The 19255-nt window shown below is 44.1% G+C and overlaps 1 protein-coding gene across 1 annotated transcript in view; it reads left to right on the plus strand.

Moving 5' to 3' along the window:
* Positions 1-19183, plus strand: part of phip (pleckstrin homology domain interacting protein) — a 48362-nt gene extending 29179 nt beyond the window's left edge. The window contains exons 22-40 of the mRNA XM_069685595.1: positions 190-287; positions 429-636; positions 2117-2227; positions 2528-2635; positions 4001-4125; positions 5875-5957; positions 6111-6222; positions 8333-8394; positions 8509-8664; positions 9373-9493; positions 9599-9724; positions 9943-10018; positions 11331-11390; positions 11470-11622; positions 12104-12256; positions 12415-12626; positions 12720-12961; positions 14194-14340; positions 14454-19183. Of these exons, the coding sequence (XP_069541696.1) occupies positions 190-287; positions 429-636; positions 2117-2227; positions 2528-2635; positions 4001-4125; positions 5875-5957; positions 6111-6222; positions 8333-8394; positions 8509-8664; positions 9373-9493; positions 9599-9724; positions 9943-10018; positions 11331-11390; positions 11470-11622; positions 12104-12256; positions 12415-12626; positions 12720-12961; positions 14194-14340; positions 14454-15148 (3048 nt within the window). The 3' untranslated portion in view covers positions 15149-19183. The remainder of the gene's footprint in view (positions 1-189; positions 288-428; positions 637-2116; positions 2228-2527; positions 2636-4000; positions 4126-5874; positions 5958-6110; positions 6223-8332; positions 8395-8508; positions 8665-9372; positions 9494-9598; positions 9725-9942; positions 10019-11330; positions 11391-11469; positions 11623-12103; positions 12257-12414; positions 12627-12719; positions 12962-14193; positions 14341-14453) is intronic.
* The last annotated feature ends 72 nt before the right edge of the window (positions 19184-19255 follow it).

The following is a 19255-nucleotide window of genomic DNA, read 5'->3' on the forward strand; positions in this document are numbered from 1 at the left end:
TGATGCTACCAAAGTTAGCTTAAAGCTCATTTTCATCCACAATCCCTTAGCAGGTCACAATTAAAAACATCACACAGTTGTTTTGTTTAAGGTTTCCTTTCTGTTGCCTTCCTTTTCACAGGTTTTTGTTGTATTTTCATTCATCTTTGTGTCCATTTGACAGCTAACAATGAATGTTGTGTGTCTCAGGCGGAGGTGGAGGTTCGGCAGATCAACGGACATTCCTCAGAGGACGAGAAGGAAGAGGAGGAGAAGGAGCCCTGGCCGGATGACCACAGTAGTTCAAGGTAAAGATACAGACAGTCTATCCCACACATTTATCTTACCGGCTATCTCCTACAGACACACACAGGCTGTATGCAAATCCAAACATAAACACAAACAGATACATCTGTGTATTTACTCTTCTTTATGTGATGTTGTTCCAGCGACTACTCCAGCGATTATTCCGACTGGACAGCGGATGCAGGGATCAACCTGGAACCCCCGAAGAAGAGCGTGAAAGTGAAAAAGAAAAGCAGCGGCTCGGAGGAGGAAGGAGAGAAGAAGAGGGACGGGAAGAAAGACAGGAAGAAGGACAAACCAGACAAAGACGACGCTTTACCAAAGAAGACGAAGCCAAAGGAGAAGAGGAAGGTTTGTGAATAGTAATGAGCTCTGACAAAACTGTATTATCCTCCTGGTGGCTCCAGGGGCGACCAAGCGACTTCAACATACCCAGGGTAAATTTTCGATAAGCGGTCACATGACGCTGGTTGCCGATTTGATAAGTCAACCCAGGGTTTCTATGAGAGCGTTCACATTAAATGGGCGGAGCCTGCAGCGTGTGACCAATCACACATAGGGACAAGTCTGCCGTCAGCTGATTGGCATATTTGACAAACTCAAAACAAACTGTTTAATCCAGGCTAAATCTACTCAGCTGCTGAATGCAGGAAGGACAACTGGGAAAGAATCACAGACTGTGTAAATGTGCACATTAAGTCTATAATATCACTGCTCCATCATTAGAGCACCAAACGGACTTATGGAGCAAATAAATATAAAGTCACAATTTAAAGTAGTACGAATGCTTACTTTCATATCTTATAAGTACAAAAATACTTCAGGCTTCATTGTTATTATCAGTCTCTGTTGTTGATGTATATCAGTAAAGCTCGATGATCTTTCATGAATATATTTCGTATCAAATAATCGGACGGTGAAGCGGAAGTGTTTGACCGCTCTCTCTCTCACGATCAGCTCTCAAAGCTCCTGAATCAATAGACCTGATTGGTCAGTAGGTGGTGTTTAGTTCAGGTTGATCTGTAATCTTGAACATAGCCTGTTCCGGAGCGGGTAAGGTGTTCAGCATAAGTTACCATGGTGATCTAGCCATGTAAGAAGTGAACCACTGTCGTAGTACTGAAAACTCGGAGTTAACCCTGAAGTTACCTCGATAACCACAAATGCTTCAAAGTATACCTCCCAGGAGTGACTTTAGTGTCAGCGTTATTACCCATCAGCCATTAGCTGACTGTTCAGATTGACCTGCTGACTGGGGTACGACAGAGTTCTTACTCAGAGTTCTTACTCTGTCGTACCCCATATCTTACAGGTACTTTTGTCTATTATTCCAATTTTTTCCCCTAATTTTTTAGAATAATTTTGGACCTTATTAAGTCGTTTTTTGGTTAATTTAATAATTAGATCTTTTTTTTAAAAACTGATGTATTGCATATTTAACAGAATACGCAAATGATCTTAATTAACTTTCCTAAAATAGTACAAATCTGTTTCTTTTTTTAAATCACAATTCATTACATGTTTTTTAATGTTATTATGAAGACGTAGGTTAATATTTTGCTTGTGTGTTCACTGTTTTGGTAGGAAAAAAACAGGTTAGGTTTTTTGGATGATGATGTTAAAGATTTTTTTGGAATATTTTCAGCACCTTAGATGTAGAAGTGACACCTTTCAGAAAGGACAGCAAGTATGGACACCTTAAGTGAGGAGTTTTGGAACAAAGAACTGAGTTTAGATCCTTATATCTATGTTTTATCGGTAATGTTGCATAATAAACCTATTTTTTTTTAATAAATGGAACTAAATATTAGTTTTTTTTTCTTTCCTTCAGAGGACTGAGTTTGAGGAGCAAGGGCTGACTCTGGAGGAGTGGCTTCCCTCGGCCTGGATCACGGACACGGTCCCCCGGAGGTGTCCTTACATACCCCAGATGGGAGACGAGGTACGCTCAGCCTGTTCCTGTTTCAGTGTCCTCACCACATGTGCACCACATGCCTGCTCAGACCAAAACACCGGCTCGTGTTTTACATAGCAACAAGACTCAAAGTCTGCACTAAATTTAGCGGCCCCATGAGGCTGCAACGGCCATTACAGATAAGACAAGAAGGTGCGCGCTGACAAACTGAGCCCTCCAGAGCTGCTCACATTTTACTCCAAGCAGAGTTACACACCAGAAAAAATGTACAGGATACAGCTCTGTGTGTTTTGTTGTATATTTGAATGTATGTGTGTATGTGTGCAGGTGTACTACTTCAGACAGGGCCATGAAGCTTATGTGGAGATGGCCAAACAGAAAAAGATTTACAGCATCAATCCTAAGAAGCAGCCCTGGCACAAGATGGAGCTACGGGTAAGAAGCAGTGTGACAGAGACAGTCCCCTTTAATTTCATATGTCTGTTTGTGCAGCCCATAACCACCACAGAGCCTCTCAGAGGAACCACATCTGTACAATTAAACTAATAACAATGTATTAACTTCACTTCCTTGATGATTGGTTGTTAACACCAGACGCCACATCCTGTATTAGGATCCAACATCTTCCCTGACATTTTGGCAGCGTAATATTTTCACTGACATTTCTGCTTTGAGAAAACTGAGTTTCCAGAGTAATGGCTACAAAGGCCAGAGTAGTAGAAGTAACAATGACTCACAGTCTTTCTAGGAGTACTAAGCAATCCTTTGGAATCGCTACACCGCTGCAAAATCTTTATCACGGACACTTGTCTGGTTTCACTTTCACGTAGACATTAAAGGGGCCATATATTCTCATATTTTGATGGGTTTCACATTTTTGGGTGTTTATTGTTCACAGTGAAAAAGTGAAAACTGCATAATTCCATGTTTTTCCAGAATTACATCTTTCAGAACAGCTGCAGGTTTCTACGTAGAACCTTGCTTTGGCTGAAATCGACCAATCGCCATTCACTGTCGTTCACCTCAGGCTGCCTTCTTGCACTCGCTTGTAGTCAAGTCATTGTCAAGATTTCAGCTTATCATCTTGATACCTCCTAGTTTTGGCTCGTACATCCAGTATAAGGCCGAATAACCGATCCTAGAGCAGCCATGTTTTCTACAACTGTGGAGTGACAGTGCAGTGCAGCCGCACCACCCGCGTGGGATCACACATTTGGGTTACGAGTTACGTGGTCACTCCAAATACTGTCAGCCAATCGTGGCTAAGGTCTGACCTTTGAATGGCAAAACGGCTTGTTCGTTTCAGGAGAAAGGCGAGGCTCGGGAAAATAATTAAATTAAAATATGTTTACAATTTTTAAAACGAAACAAACTTATCCATGTGATTCAAAAACACATCAGAAGAATGAAACATGTCCCCTTTAATCCTAAGAATGTCTGCAGAGAACAAAGTTTCATCCCGGGATATGAAACTGTCTCTCAAAGAAGAACGTAACACTTAGAAGTAACAGCTCGTGGGATTGCATTTTTACTTGGTATATCATTCAGCTCTATTATATGTGTGGAGGAAGAAGAAGGCACGTCCGCGTAGACGCTAGTCCATAATGCATCACAAGCACACTGTGTTTAAATGTATTGCCAGGATTCTCTTCTATATCTTATTCTGCTTACACTCTCTCAGCCTACATGATAACAGAAAATATTTATGAATGGAAAATGACAGTTGTACAATCATAGTGTTCCTAAATGACATTTTTTTTGTATGATCTTAAACTGGTGTTTATATTTTGATGTGTTCAGGAGCAGGAATTGATGAAGATCGTTGGCATCAAGTACGAGGTGGGCCTGCCCACACTGTGCTGTCTGAAGCTCTCCTTCCTGGACCCCGACACGGGCAAACTGACCGGAGGATCCTTCTCTATGAAGTAAGCAGCACCCATGACTGTCTGTCTCCACGAGAAGCTCAGGTGTTTGAAGATGAACCTGTAGGCGCTATCTTTCATCTGGTGCAAGGCAGTGCAGCTGACATTGCTAGTTTCCGACCAAGCCAGTTGTCATTTTTACACCCAGCCTGTGTTGTTTAAGTAGCAAATGCATCAGCGCTCGTCGGTGCTTGTCACACACAGGAATTAGGCATTTTGACTTATATAGGACAGAGCAGCGGCACACAGTCAGCTTCTGTTTCCTCCGTCTCTTGACATTTTTTAAGTCCGCTTTTGGCATTTTGCGGCTGTTCTGCTGATGTCATAAGACAGGGACTTGCTTACTGCTAAGGTAGCCTCCCCCCATGTCTGCTTCACCTCAGGGAGCTTAACTTGTTACTGGATAGAGCCCTGAATGGGCCCAAACTTCTAGCCAATGACCGATTCTGCACACATGCAGTAGAAAGCAAAGCTGTGACCAAGCATCCAAAATATGCAAATACTGTTAAAGGCCTTCCTTTCTTTGATGTTCAGCAACAAAATGTTAGGTGACATTTGTTTCTGACCGATCCCGTCGGCGTGTCTTTAGATTTCAATATTGAAGTTACACTGCTCTGCATAAGAAATGCAAAACGTCTCTCTTACTGTGGAGATACATTTAACATCCTGCTGCTGTGGGATCACTGCAATGCAATCCATGCATTGACATATTTCATACAGTGGTCTATGTGTGTCCTGCATGGTCATGGGCGTATAAAAAAGCCTGACATTAGGCCAAGTGCAGAAACACCTGGCTTCTTAAGGGAGTGGGGGATGAACATTCATCCAAAACACACCTGTAATAATTCAAGAGACTTCATGTAACCCCGGGGTTAGACATTCCCTGAATGCACTTCCTCTGTGTGTTTTAGAGCCGTAGTTCTCAACTGGTCTCGCCTCAGGACCCACCACCACCTCCTTAATGACAATTTGCTACCCAAATTTCAACCACTCAAATATATTTAATGAAAAATGGTGCAGTTCGGGCCTGAGACGGAGCGAAACATCAGAGTATATCAGCATCACAAAAGACATCAGTGTCGCAAAATGGTGGCAGTGCATAAATAAACTGCAACATAAATGCAACCACTGTAGGGCTCATTAAGTTTCATACATGTAACTGTTGTTGGGATTACCCAATCAGTGGATACATCGAGTGTAACTAAACTACACTACTGCTGCACGCACATCAACAGGAAAACTATGTCCCTTAAAATAAAAGCGCAGCATCAACTTTTTGCCACAACTGTTTTTTTTCCAAGCACACATCCGCGACAGCTCGGCGACCCACTTTTGGGTCCAGACCCACCCATTGTGAACCACGGCCGTAGGACCATGCGGCGTAGATCGTTTAAATAGTGGCTTAAGTGTCTGTACTTGTTTCTAAAGTGTCACGACAAGTCACTATTTTGAATTGACTGTTACCTATTGTCAAACAGTACACAGTATGTTTATGCTACTTCACTTTTTCACCCTCATTTCACCTCTCAGCATGATGCAGATTGTCAGTGATAATCTCTGTTCCTCTCTAGTCTGATGCGTTTTAATATAACGTTACTTTTTCTAAATAATTCCTCATTTTGACACAAAACAAGACAGAACTCATCAAACTTTTAATCCAGTAACATTAACTGACACGATCAAGTTTTCTATATTCTCTCACTGCTCTGTCGCACCCTTTGACTCACTGTGTATATTCCTGTCTTGTTGCAGATACCACGACATGCCTGATGTCATCGACTTCTTGGTTCTGCGGCAGCAGTTCGACAATGCCAGAAAGAGGCAGTGGAGTATAGGTCAGCCAGGTTTAACTTTATCGTCCGTCTTTGCAGGAATTGTGCAGAACTCGAGATAAAACACCAAATGTCTGTCACATATATCGTCTGGCTCGGCTTATTAGGTCAACTGCTCCTTCCTTGTAAAGATGTGAAGTAACTGTGTGTACACAGGTGACAGGTTTCGGTCAGTGATTGATGATGCCTGGTGGTTCGGGACCATTGAGAGCCAGGAGCCCTTCCAGTCTCAGTATCCTGACAGCCTGTTCCAGTGCTACAACGTCTGGTAGGATCACAGCTTGGATTTACTCTACTGCTACTCCTCTAATCTGCAGTTTCAATCATACAAGAGTGATTCTTTTTCGGGTGATTTATAGGTTGTACTTTGCAGTACCAACGATATCTGTTACATCAAGAGGTTATTGTTTTTATTTTACCCTAAGTTGCATCAACAGATGACACGACTGTGTAACCCCTCGTGACAAACTGTAGATAGGCGAATGCCGTAAAAGGCCAATGTAACAGGGGTGAAAGAGAAACAAAGGCGCTTTAGAGGACTGGCTGAGATGATTTTTCCACAGCTGCAGCGCTGCCGGGCGGCATGGTGGTGCAGTGGTTAGCTCTCTTGCCTCACAGCTAGAAGGTTCCCGTTTTGAACCCAGACGCAGTGGGCCTTACTGTGTGGAGTTTGCAAGTTCTCCCCGTGAATGTGTGGGTTCCCTCCGGCTTCCTCCCACAGTCCAAAGACATGCTGGTTAGGTTCATTGGTGACTCTAAGTTGCCCGTAGGTGTGAGAGTGAGTGTGAAAGGTTGTCTGTCTCTACAGCCCTTTTCACACATATACACTGCACTCCTGAACATGTCCTGACTTTCCTGACATGTGTGAACGCAAACGGCCATTTTTTTTTTGCACCGACTTTCTCTGCTCACCTTGTTTGCTCTTTGTACTTCTCTCTTCCTGTCTGTCTGATCTTTTTACACCCATCATGGGCTGCACACTTCACAAAGTTGGCCAAAAAATACAACTCGCATTTTGTATTTTCCACCCGCGATCTCGTAAGGTGAGCCGCACGTGTCGAAACGATCAAACCCGACTAATGAGACCGACACTACACAGCTGCACTTACAATCTTTTAAAACAACAAGACTGTCAGTATTTAACAGAAAACGTCACACCTCGATCAATGCATTTACAGGAGGGACGTAATAGTGAGCGTGTGTGTGTGTGTTTTCTGATGAGCATGTGGGAGATGCTGCTGCAGGTACGGGAGAGAGAGAACGCGAGGAACGAGTGTCCGGCAAGTTAATCGATCGTAGATGACGATCTTTGTGGCAGATAAAAAAGACACGACAGGGTAATGTCAGGGTCAGACGGTCCTGAAATTGTCAGGAGTGCATGTATGAAAGAGGCTTATGTGTGATTGACTTGCGATCAGTCCAGGGTGTACCCCGCCTCTCGCCCAATGACAGCTGGGATAGGCTCCAGCTCCCTGCGACCATGAACAGGGTATGCGGTATAGATAAAAGATGGATGTATGGACGCAGCACTGCAGGTTAATTCCCCCAAAATATTTCCAACCCTTTAAAAAAACAACTACAAATGTCACGATTGACATCCAGGGTAAGCTCAACCTCAACACTGTATATGGAGCAACATGCACTGACGGTTACAGAAGAAATAATGGAAAAATCTCTGAGATAATTGTCATTGTCTTGTGTTTTTTAAACACTAATTTGCTGCTCTAAAGGGGAAATATTTACTCAAGCTTTATTTATTAGTCTTCTGAATCTGAGATTGATTCTCACTCTCGCTGGCTGCTGCGAAAAGTGTGAAAACTTTGACTCCGTTCCCATTCGTCTGCTGTACAGAGAGTCCTCTGGCATCTCGGTCGAATCCTGGGATTGAATGAGTTTAAAATCCGACTCCTCACTCTGACAGAATAAGAGATGTGAAACCGTTTCATTAATATGATTTACATGTAAAAAGAATTTGTCTTCTTGGACAAAATCCAGACAAATGTAGACAAATGATCGGGTTGCGAGCGTGCCGCTGACGCCTCCTCTCAGCTCTCTCATTAAGCACACAAACACTTCATGGCTTGAATCAGTCAGGACACTTGATGGAACAGTCCCGGACAACAGCTTGAATTTGATATTTACAGTGTTTTCTTTGTTTTGCACTTCCTTTCATTGTCAGTGACATTGTAATTACAAACATTAATAAGTTTGTTTATTCCTGTCAGCACCGAGCGCTCGTGATCTCTGAAAGCGTCGTTAGAAAGTGACATCCACTTTAGGCGCAGATCTGTCACCTATGCAAAGAAACAAAAGAAACTACAAACACAAAGAGCACAATGTGAAGACGATGACTCATATTTACACGGTTTCTCCTCCAGCTGGGATAACGGAGACACGGAGAAGATGAGTCCTTGGGATATGGAGCCCATCCCGGATGATGGTAAGCCTCTATAATACACCTAAACTAGAGCGCAAACATATCAACTTTCTCCCTTTACAAGTCTGATTTATTGTTCAGTCTCTCTTCCTGCCTCCTCTCTTCGTCCCCGAGCAGCCACTTTCCCAGACGAGTTGGGCACGAGCGTCCCGCTGGTGGAAGCAGAACAGAAGGAGCTGCTCTACGTCCCACTGGACGGCGAATGGGGCTGCGGCGCACGCGCAGAGGAGTGCGAGCGCATCATCAAAGCCATCGACCAGCTCTGCACACTCGGTATGACGTCATCCAGCCTGTGCGAAACTAACACTCTCATTATGCCATGTAAGCAGGGAGGTGAAGTTGAGCCACGAGGGCGCATTTCTGGTAAAACAAGCAGCATGACTCGACCCGACATGAGTCAGTGCTCCGAGCTCGGCAGCTAAAGGGAATAAAGTGCTAACACAATGAGCCACATATTGAGGTGCTCGCTTGAATTCACATTAAATGATGTAATGTCATATTAGGCCCAGACTTTGTTTTACTGCAGTGGAAATCTGGTCTGAGAGCTCCCTCTAGTGGCAGAGTGCGCATCAACACACACACAAGCACCAACAGAGAGCTCTCTTAATCCTTCCAGATCTCTCTGTTACTCCTACGCTTCATACTGCAGGAGGATTTATTTGAACTCTTTTAGGTGTGTCTAAATTTAGGTGAGGATATTCATAAGTGGAGAAACCTTTAGCTAAAGGGATTAAGGTGTGAGCTTAGAATTGCTAATGTTATACCTGACATATGCGGGTTAATTTATGTAGCAGGAGACATCATATAGACAAGATAAGACCTGCAGCTAATTCCACATTATCATACAAAATCCTCTCTTTGGATCTTTTAACAGTTTTGGTTAACTGTTGGTCTGATACAGAGTGTGTGTTGCATTATTCATCCTCTCCACTCCGTGTGTTCTCCTGTCTCTCATCCACCCACCAAACTTGCCACCCTCAGATGTTGCAGCACCGTTTGCCTTTCCAGTGGACCTACAGGCTTACCCCACGTACTGCACAGTCGTGGCGTACGTCACCGACCTCAGCACCATACGCCAAAGGCTGGTGAACCGCTTCTACAGGTACCTCTCGTCAGGCGGCGTTTGAGTCAAAGAGATGGCAGGAGATTCAGATTGTGTGCGAGAGAGGGAAATACACGCTCAGCAATTTTTTTATTTCCCTTCCAGACGTCTGTCGTCTCTGATGTGGGAGCTTCGTTATATTGAACACAACGCCCAAACGTTCAATGAGCCCGGATCGTTCATTGTCACTACCGCCAAGTTTGTCTCTGACCTCATGCTGCAATTCATTAAGTGAGTACGCTGCGCTGTCTCATTAACTCTAAAGCATGAATGCTGGAGAGTCAATTACTTAGCTTCACCCAGGTCAGTTTTTCTCTGAAAGGACTCCACACAAACAATAAAACCTGATCAAAAATAATAAATGTTATTTTACATGTTTTCACTTGAAACATCCGACAACATTTGCACTCTCAGATATGGAGTAATCTCTGCTCTTTGTCCGTCTTCAGGGACCAAAGTCTGACAGACCTCATGCCGCTCTACAAAACCATGAAGAAAGCCACCTTCTCCGACTCTGAAGATGAGGTGCGTTTGCATATGCTGCATTTTACTTGAAGTTTAATGATATTAAAACAGGATTTCTTACCTGGCAAAAAAACATGCTCCTCTAAATCACAAAAAATGCTGTGAATTGAATATTGTATTGCATCAATCACAGCTACACAAGTTGTAATAAAAAGTAATTGAATTAAAAAATGCTGCTGTTGTAAGCGCTCTATACGGTAATCTGGTTTGAACCTTTGGTTGATCTAGTTTTGCTCAGAGTTAAGTTAAGACAATATACAGAGTCTTCATCAGTGTTAAAGGAGCAGTTCGCCCCTGGAAAAAGCCACTGTTAGTCAAAGCTTGTGTTCTCTGTAATCAAATGAAGCAATAATATTTTAAATTGGTGCCATAGCTGTGGAGAAAGTTGGACAAACAGCTCGTGGTTTCGCCCATTCTATGTTACTACAACACCCAGCGTGCATTGCGCCCCTCCCTCTGAAAGGAACGACCCAGCGAGAGACACTGGAGTGAAATACCGTTTTCGCTACAGGCAACGGCTCAGAGCGCTACAGAATCCGAAATATGACGAGAATATACCGGTGGATCGTCTAAAAAATCTTCAGGTCTGCAGTCTACATTTCAAACCTGACGATTTTGGACGAGACATGACATCAGAGGCGGGCGTCCTAGATTGAAGAAGTGTAGCTGATTTTTCTAGGGCCCATTGGAGAAGCGGATAGCGTCCTCGCACAGAGCCAAATTGCTAATGCACCATAATGGCATTAGCTCCCCATAATAGCATGATAGGACTGAGGTAGAAAATCAGCGAACTGGCCCTTGTAAAAAAGATTACAAAAAAAAATAGATTGTTGATAATGAAAACTCTGACATGTATGTTTTGTTTTTGTTAATAAGACGAGACGGGATGTTGAACATTCAGTATGCATTTCCCCCACTGTGCGTTTAATGTGTCAAGCAATTCATTCCTGTAACTGGGTGACACAGTTGGGGATAACGGGTACCATTAAGGTGGTTATGAACTTTCTCTGTTAACCTAAACTTACTGCTTCAGGCTTTGTGCGTGCTCACAGAAAAAGGGGCGCTTCTTCTGCACAGAAAGGAGCATTCATCGGCTGTCTGCGGGGTCATATTTTCCCAACAGAGTAAAACGTTTAGACTAAAATTAATGACTAAAATGTAATGACTATTTGTTGACTAAAACTGGACTCAAAAGTTTTTGTCTACTAAAACTATGAAGGGTAACTAAAATGTGACTAAAACTAATCAGCATTTTTGCCTGAAGACTAAGACTCTAAATCTAAAAGAGCTGCCATTTTTCATCTCCATTTAGGATGACGAGGAGGAGGATGAAGATACTAACACTCCTGGAACATCCACAAGAAACCACAAGGTAACCGAACAGCTCCAGTGTGTTTTTTTTATCAGCTTGTGCAGCTACTTTTATTTACTTGGTGTTTTTTCCACCCTAGGGTCGTCGCCCCATGAAGCGCCAATTACGAACCCGACCTCCTTCATACGACCCTCAAGCGTGGAGGGGGCGCTGTAAGGAGCTGCTGGATCTCATCTTTCAGTGTGAAGACTCTGAGCCCTTCAGAGAACCTGTGGACCTCCAGGAGTACCCGGTACCTACACGGCAGCTCTTTACTTTCTGTGTTCAGTATTGTGTGCACAAGTGAACTCTAAGTGAACTCTTACGGATGTGATCAGAGTGTAGCTCATTGTAAATTTCCAGGAGTCTCACATTCATTTGCATTTTAGACACCTTTTGTGGTCCTTGAGGCTTGCTCCTCAGTCTGAGACACAAGTGGCCACGATTCAGAAAAGGAGTACAATCTGAATCAAAGGAAAGAACAGGCCTCTGCACTCAGAGTGTGAAATGACGAGCGAATCCAGAGGAAATGTTGTCAAGGAGAAAAAATGTGAACAGACTCGCAGTTCCAGGGCGCTGCAGTTTTCTTGTTAACAGAAGAACGGTCCACTCTTTACACTCCACTCAAAGTGAAACCCCCAATCTACTACATCTCAAAAGTCTTTACCCTTATTGTGTTCTCCTCTTTTGAAGCCTGTAATTGAAATATCCCAACCTCCCTCTGCTTCTCACAGGACTACCTGCAAATTGTCGACTCACCGATGGACTTTGGCACTGTTCTCAACACGCTAACAGACGGAAAGTACCAGTCTCCCATCGAGCTCTGCAAAGATGTCCGGCTTATTTTCAGCAACTCCAAAGCGTACACGCCGAGTAAGAAGTCCCGGGTGAGGCACAGATGCACAGACACACACACGATAGTTGCATTGAGCTTTATATAGCTGGTAGTGCTGTCATATTGTCGGGCTTTGATCAGCACATAAAATAGAATTGTCGTCCTTTTTGTCTCGGCGTTGAATCAGTGTGATCTTTGCTGTGTCTTTAGATCTACAGCATGAGTCTGAGGCTCTCTGCACTGTTTGAGGAGCATGTCAGCTCCATCCTGTCTGACTACAAAGCCATCCACGGCCTGACGGATAAACTGACCCGACAGGGCACTGACAGACAGACAAGACACACTACAGACAGACAGACACGGCATGCCATGAAGAGGAGGAGGAGGAGGAGTGAATCTCCAGCAAGCAGCACGGCATCCAGGTAAAATACACGACAGTTACTCAGGGTTTTTAGTCTCTTACTGTTCATTAGATTTCATCTTTTTTTTATTCCTTTCTCCCGTCTTTCCTCCAGCCCGGAGAGAAAGAGACGTGTGTCATCCAGGGTGACGGGGAAGAAGGAGCCATCACCGCCTCCTTCACGGCCCCCCTCCCTGAGGCAGAGCCTCCCCCTCAAACAGCCCCCTCAGCTGGTCAACGGGAAGGCGGACACGCCGGCTGCAGCGCGTACACGAAGCTCAGCTCGCTTCTCTACACACACTCCACCTTCCTCGTCCTCCTCACATAATGCAGCAAACAACACCCACAGTGCAACAGGTGAGGTTTTTTTTCATTTTATGGGGGGCTTTTTATACCTTTATTTGAAGGGAGGACAGTGGATAGAGTCGGAAACAGGAGAAGAGAGAGTGGGGGATGTGGGCGGCAAAGGGCCGAGGGCAGATGCTGAACCCCGGGCTGCCGCATTGAGGACTATAGTCTCTGTGTATGGACACCGATTTAACCGCTAAGCCAAACCGGCGCCTGAGAGATCGCTTCTACATGTGATTTACTGAGCAATGAGGACTATTTGTTGCTATAAAGGAATAGAGAGTCAGATTAGTTGATTGTTACCTCAGATAATTATACGCTAAATATCAAGCTTAGCTAGCAGCTGGTTCAGCTAGTTCAGTTGTGCTTACAATACAAAACTCTTACTACTCAGCTAAGGGCCGACTGTGGCTCAGTGGTAGAGTCAGTCGTCTTTCAATCAGAAGGTTGGAGGTTCAATCCCCATCTCCCGCAGTCTACATGTGGAAATGTCCTTGGACAAGACACTGAACCCCAAATTGCTTCTGGTGGCATAGCCATCGGTGTGTGAATGTGATGACTGATTGACAGTTTAGGTAGCAGCCTCTCCCATCAGTGTGTGAATGTGACATGTAGTGTAAAAGCAGCTTTGAGTGGTTGCAAGACTAGACTAGAAAAGCACTATATAAATGCACTCCATTAACTACTAATATTGCTTTTGTATGATTGAAATAAGATCATACGTACAGCTTAGCTCCTGAAACTACATCTAAGCCTAATGTGCACCCCAGAGATGCAACTACCTGTTGTGGTGACACATACCACAACTGCTGTTTTTGGTCCAGTCGATAGCTTCGCATAACTGCTACAGGCTGTTGCCGTAGTAACTGTTGTTCACATTTATTAGCTATAACTTCAACATTATCTGCTCAGTCTTAATCGCAATTCTTTTAAGTACATAAAGAAAGTTTAAAAAGCTCAGAACAGCATCATGATGACCGCGCCGCCTGGTGTGTGTGCCTACAAGTTTAAATACTTGCAGCAGCCTCTTAAGTAGGCAAAAGCGTAGCCAACGAACGTCATAGTATAATACAGGCCTTAGACAGAGCCAGGCTAGCTGTTACCCTGTTTCCAGTCTTTATGCTAAGCTAACCAGCTGCTAGCTTGACATTTACCGTTCAAATAAAATGGTGGTATGACTTTAAACTTAAGCAAAGTTTATTATAAAGAACATTTAATGTTTATTTTGATGTTTTTTTCAGAGTCGACTCGCTCGCTAAGGGCTCATAACTCTGTGTCAGCCTCAACGCCACCAGCTCCTGAAAAGGCGACACCCTCTCCAGCTGTGGAAAGTAGCAGTGGAGGAAGCACCCGGAGGAAACTCAGGACTCCTGTACGACACACACCTGGTGAGAGATCATCAAAGAAGTGATTGTTGGATGTCAGTAAAAGTGGGAACTAAATACAGTTTTGATGTCACCTGCCTGCTATTAATGTTTATTTGTTTGCCCTTCCCTCCCAGGCTCTCCCGTCAACCCTTCATCTCAGAACACAGCCCACCTGAACGGCCACGGCAGTCATGTGACCCTGGGTTTGGGGAAGAGGGGGCGGAAATCCAGACTGGACCCGCCACAGAGTCCTCCAGAAGTCACGACTCCGGGGAGCCCTTCCCGACCTCGAGGTCGTCCTCCCGGCAAGAAGAGAGGCAGAAAGAGCAAGCAGGAGCTGGAGGATATGAGGAGGAGCAGCACCCGCAGGAGCTCCACCCCTGACGACGAGCTCGACCAATCGACAGGGGACGAGGGCGGGACGTCTTCGGCGCAGGAAACATCTGTGCTGTCAGACTCTGGCATGTCGCCGACGCCCAGACGGCGCGGTCGGCCTCGAGTTGTAAGAACTGAGGAAGTGAGTCCTCCGGCTGAGTCGCCTGAGCCTTCTCCACTGAGGAGGAGCAGCAGGAGAACCAACGAGGAGATCACGCCTCCACCACAGACTCCCCCTCAACGATCCAGCAGGAAGGAGGCAGGGGAGGATGACAGCGGGTCGATGCGCACGCGAAACCAGGGGCGACGATCTGCCTGGTACATGGAGGAGGACTCTGAGGAGGAGCAGAGGCAGCTGCTGTTTGAGGACTCATCAATCACCTTTGGCACCTCCTCAAAGGGGCGTGTCCGCAAGCTGACGGAGAAGGCAAAAGCCAACCTGATAGGCTGGTAACCGTGACTTCACACAGGATGTGAGGAGGAGAAGGCTGCCATGAGAAGGCTGAGATTTTCCAGCTTGTGCGTTGGAGGAGCAGGGGACGGAGTCGAGGAAGTCATGCTTGGTGTCGTGTGCATTTTTGTACGTGTTTGTACGTCTTGGTAGCTGCTCGTCCAGCTGCTGCTAATAAAAGCTGCAGCTGTGGACACAACAGCGCAGTTATCTGTCCACTCCTCCCTGCTCTTGGCCCAGTTAGCATATTGCTACGCTAACCGATGGCGATGCATGATCATTTGTTCCGACTCCTCCTCCTACGTTATTGGTCCATGTTGGATCCCACAGGAGCTCACTGACTCCTATGCTGGTGGTCTCATGACTCACTCATGTCCAGTAAACCACCTCCTACCTGTTGGTGTCGAAATGGGCAAAACAGAACAGAGTTTTCGTACTTGAAAAAATCCCGAGGAGAGCTGGATGTATCTAATCTCACTCTTACTGTTTTTGAGGACTATTTTTGAAGAGTCTCTGCCGGGTTAGTCAAAGACGCCCACTGAGCTGAAATTGTTAGGTCTGTGACTGATCACAGACCGCCGGCCTAACAACATCCTTTACCCCCTTCTCCATTGTCCCCTCTTTTTTTATACGACCCCCTCTATCTGCTTTTTCTAAGATTTGTACGTGCTGTTCGGCTCTCTGTTTTAGAAGTCTTACACATTGGCTGGCCTGAGCGTGTCCGTCTGCGCTAAAATACCAAATGGTGTACCTTTGTTGGTACTGTAGATCTGTAGGTTTTGTTTACTGTTGGTGTGTGCGGGTGTGTGTGTGTGGGTGTTGTTGTGTGTTTCTGCATGTTATTATGAAAGAAGAAGCATCTTTTTGTTTTCTAGAAGCTGTTTTTACTGTGAGGAGGAGGAAAGGATGCATGGGTGAAAGAGGTCATTTACATGTCTCGATAGATCATGTTTCAATGCGTCCTCAACATTAGCAATACCTTGTGCCTTTATGTCTTTGGTGTGTGTGTGCGCGCGCGCGTGTGCATGTGTGTAAAAGCGTGCTTGGACTGAAGTAAAGTATGTGCCTGTTTGTGTACGAAAACCAAGTTGTGACTCTGCGAGCGTGTGTAACTGAAGGAGTGTGTGTGTGTTTTTTACAACACAGTTGAGTGTGTCGCTCACTTTCAGCGTGCAAACAGTGGCATACAGTTTGATCGTTGTGAAAACTCTCAAAGAAATGTATTTATAGCAGTTGAAAAAAAAGACTTTACTGTTGTTGTAAAACCATTATCCATGTCAATATATTATCCTATAACCAACCTATCGTCAGTTTATACCTAAGGTACAGCCAGAGGAGCTTTGGGTGACTAGCTTTGAGATGCACTTACCACAGACCGGTTATCAATGCAGTCGTAGGGAGTAACCCTGTGTATTTTAAAAATTGTTAACATATAAAAGAATACTTTTTAAATGTTGATATGTTTTTATGGTGACCACACACACACACACACACACACACACACACATATAACTCTGTCACGCATGTTCTAGCACTTTCTCATGCCTGGAGCGAACGGGAGCCAGATCAAACTGGATCGGACTGAATTAGGACGGAGAGCAGAGAGAGAAGTCTGATATTCATCTTTCTGATTGTGTGCCTTTGCTACTCTGGCATATTAAACCCTCTTTTTCTGCTTTTGGGGCCTTTCTTTTGTTTTTTTTTAAAGATTTTTTGGACTTCCTGGTTCTGCTCGTCACCCGGTTCAGAGACCTGGACTTTGGGGACCAGACTGGGCTTATACGGAGGGCTCATAAAAGAGAGAAAAGTCTGACTGGAAACAAACATATTACGTCTCTCTCTCTCTTTCTTTACACACAACTAAAGGGCCACGTTTTTAAAGATGGCCGCCACCACTTGTTTTGACAAATTTCTGTTTTCACCCCAACACAGAGCAACTGAATGCCAAAATCAGCCACATGTGTGTTGTGGGTTTAACTGGACAGAACTGGACAGTAGCATCTATACACACCTGGTTCCATTCATAGGTCTTTATGTCACATATTATTGAACATATATCTGTGTTGTATTGTTTGTTTGTTTATGGATTTCTCAATGCCAAATTCTGTCTTTGGGCACTGAAGTTTTAGACCATGGCGTTTGAATGTGTTTATTTCTGTGTTGAGCACGCTTTCATTTAACCTGTCAGCTGTTTTCTGTGTGTGTCTTTGCCATACAGGACTTTATTTTAGTCGCTACGTCTGTGGAGTTAGAATTGTTTTATACTCCTCACACTCACAATACAATTAACAGCTTTTATTCAGTCAGTCTGGCTTATATTTACTTCACAAAGGGTTTGTTTATATTGTGTATATGAAGAGTTTTATTCCAGATTGAAACACTGACACCTTCCTCTATTAATCACTGTAGGCATAAACATGGATCTTAAGGCCAATGTCCACTAACGCCGCTTTTTGTTCTGGCGGCGCCCAAGACCTCAATTTCTTGCTTCTCGTCGGCGGTTACTGTTGCTAGGTTACAAAAGTTGTCTGGCGGCACTTCCGCTTCACTTGGTCGTGACCATTAAGTCTATTTTAAATCTGTACGCTTCATATTTGCTTTAAAAAAACATAAAAACGATGGAAAGGAATCATGTCCTGGCGTTAGCAGCAGCACTACAACTGGAAATTGTATCCTCAAAAAAACTAAACGATCCGCTTCTCCTACATCATTGACAAAGTGAATATCGTAAGTCCCGCCCCTTCTTGATTTTGATTGATCAGTGTGGGAGAAGTGACAGTGTTCGGAAAGTTGAAGTATTTTCAACAGAGAGCGCTGTGAGCGCAGCAATAACAGCTGACGCCAAAGGCGTTTTTGCACCGAGGACACTGAACTGCATCGGCTTTGTATTGAAAATAGGCGCTGACAGTGCAAAAAACAGCGTTAGTGGACACAAGCACTTATTGTTGGGGTTACGTACAGTTAGGAAGCTAATGAAAGAATAAGTCTTCATAGGTACATAAAGTTATATCACAAATAGTCATGCTGACATATATGCAAAGATTATCATGTCTGGGATATAGAAAATAAATTTTAGACTCTTCTCAAACATGAGGTATAGGCCCACTTTTTGATGATGTTTACATTAGTCAATTAAAAAACACATTAAGAATCCAAAGGTTTGGTGGACTATAGAGTGGAGTTACATTGGTGGCTAATCTTGCCCTTTGCCTGCTACATAGCAGCCACTGTATGGCCTAGTAAGAGGGGGGTGGATAAGGCTCGGATATTTCATTCATTCATTCATTAAATACAGTCATAGTGGGAATGCAGTTGTCGTATCAAGGTAAACTTGTATATTCTGCTGTCGACCAGTCATCAGATCACCCATGCTACCTGTTAAAGTAAAAGAGCTGATTTAGTATTGCAGGTCATGTTACTTTGATCACGTTAGTAATCAAAGGGGCCTTAAAAGCAAGTCACTTCCTTTTAAAAGCAAGAATTGGTGAATTAATCAACCTTACTTATTTTAAACCCCACATTATCCCCATGATCTCCTCTTGATTGACCTCATTTTGGACTTAATTGAGACGTTTTGACTCACCCCCTCAGCAGTCCACATCAGCCCTCTTACTTTACAAGACTGCATTAGCAGTCTTGTAAAGTTAGGAGCTCATGTACAAAATTAGGAGCTCATGTACACATACATTCAGCACGGGCCTGTGCTAATGCTTGGCAGAGTTGTGCTGTTTGCGGCCTCTGACCAGACATCGCAGGTCAGAGGTTAAAGGTCACAGTGTGTGTGTCTGTGTGTGTGAAGTGGATGCATGTGAGCCACAAGAAAGCATTTTGGGATGTTATAAGTTTTAAGGGGACGAGGGACGGGGGAAAGGAGCCTGTTTCATGTGAAGAGGATATCTTTGTTAGTTTGGATACTTTTTATATATAAAGGAATTAAAGCAAAAAGAAGCATAAAGCTAGAATGTATGTTTAGGGGAGTACTGCTGTCCTGTTAGTTCATACCAATATTTTAAGTGAATAAACAGTTGTGTTTCCATATCCACTCTTCCTTCATGTTGTTGATTGTGTCATAAAAAATCATCACTTTATCACATTTGTTTTCAGCATAAT

This window comes from Semicossyphus pulcher, unplaced genomic scaffold (genome assembly GCF_022749685.1).
Source record: "Semicossyphus pulcher isolate SPU_LCO1_2020_fin unplaced genomic scaffold, fSemPul1.0.p SCAF_11, whole genome shotgun sequence".
NCBI lineage: Eukaryota > Metazoa > Chordata > Actinopteri > Labriformes > Labridae > Semicossyphus > Semicossyphus pulcher.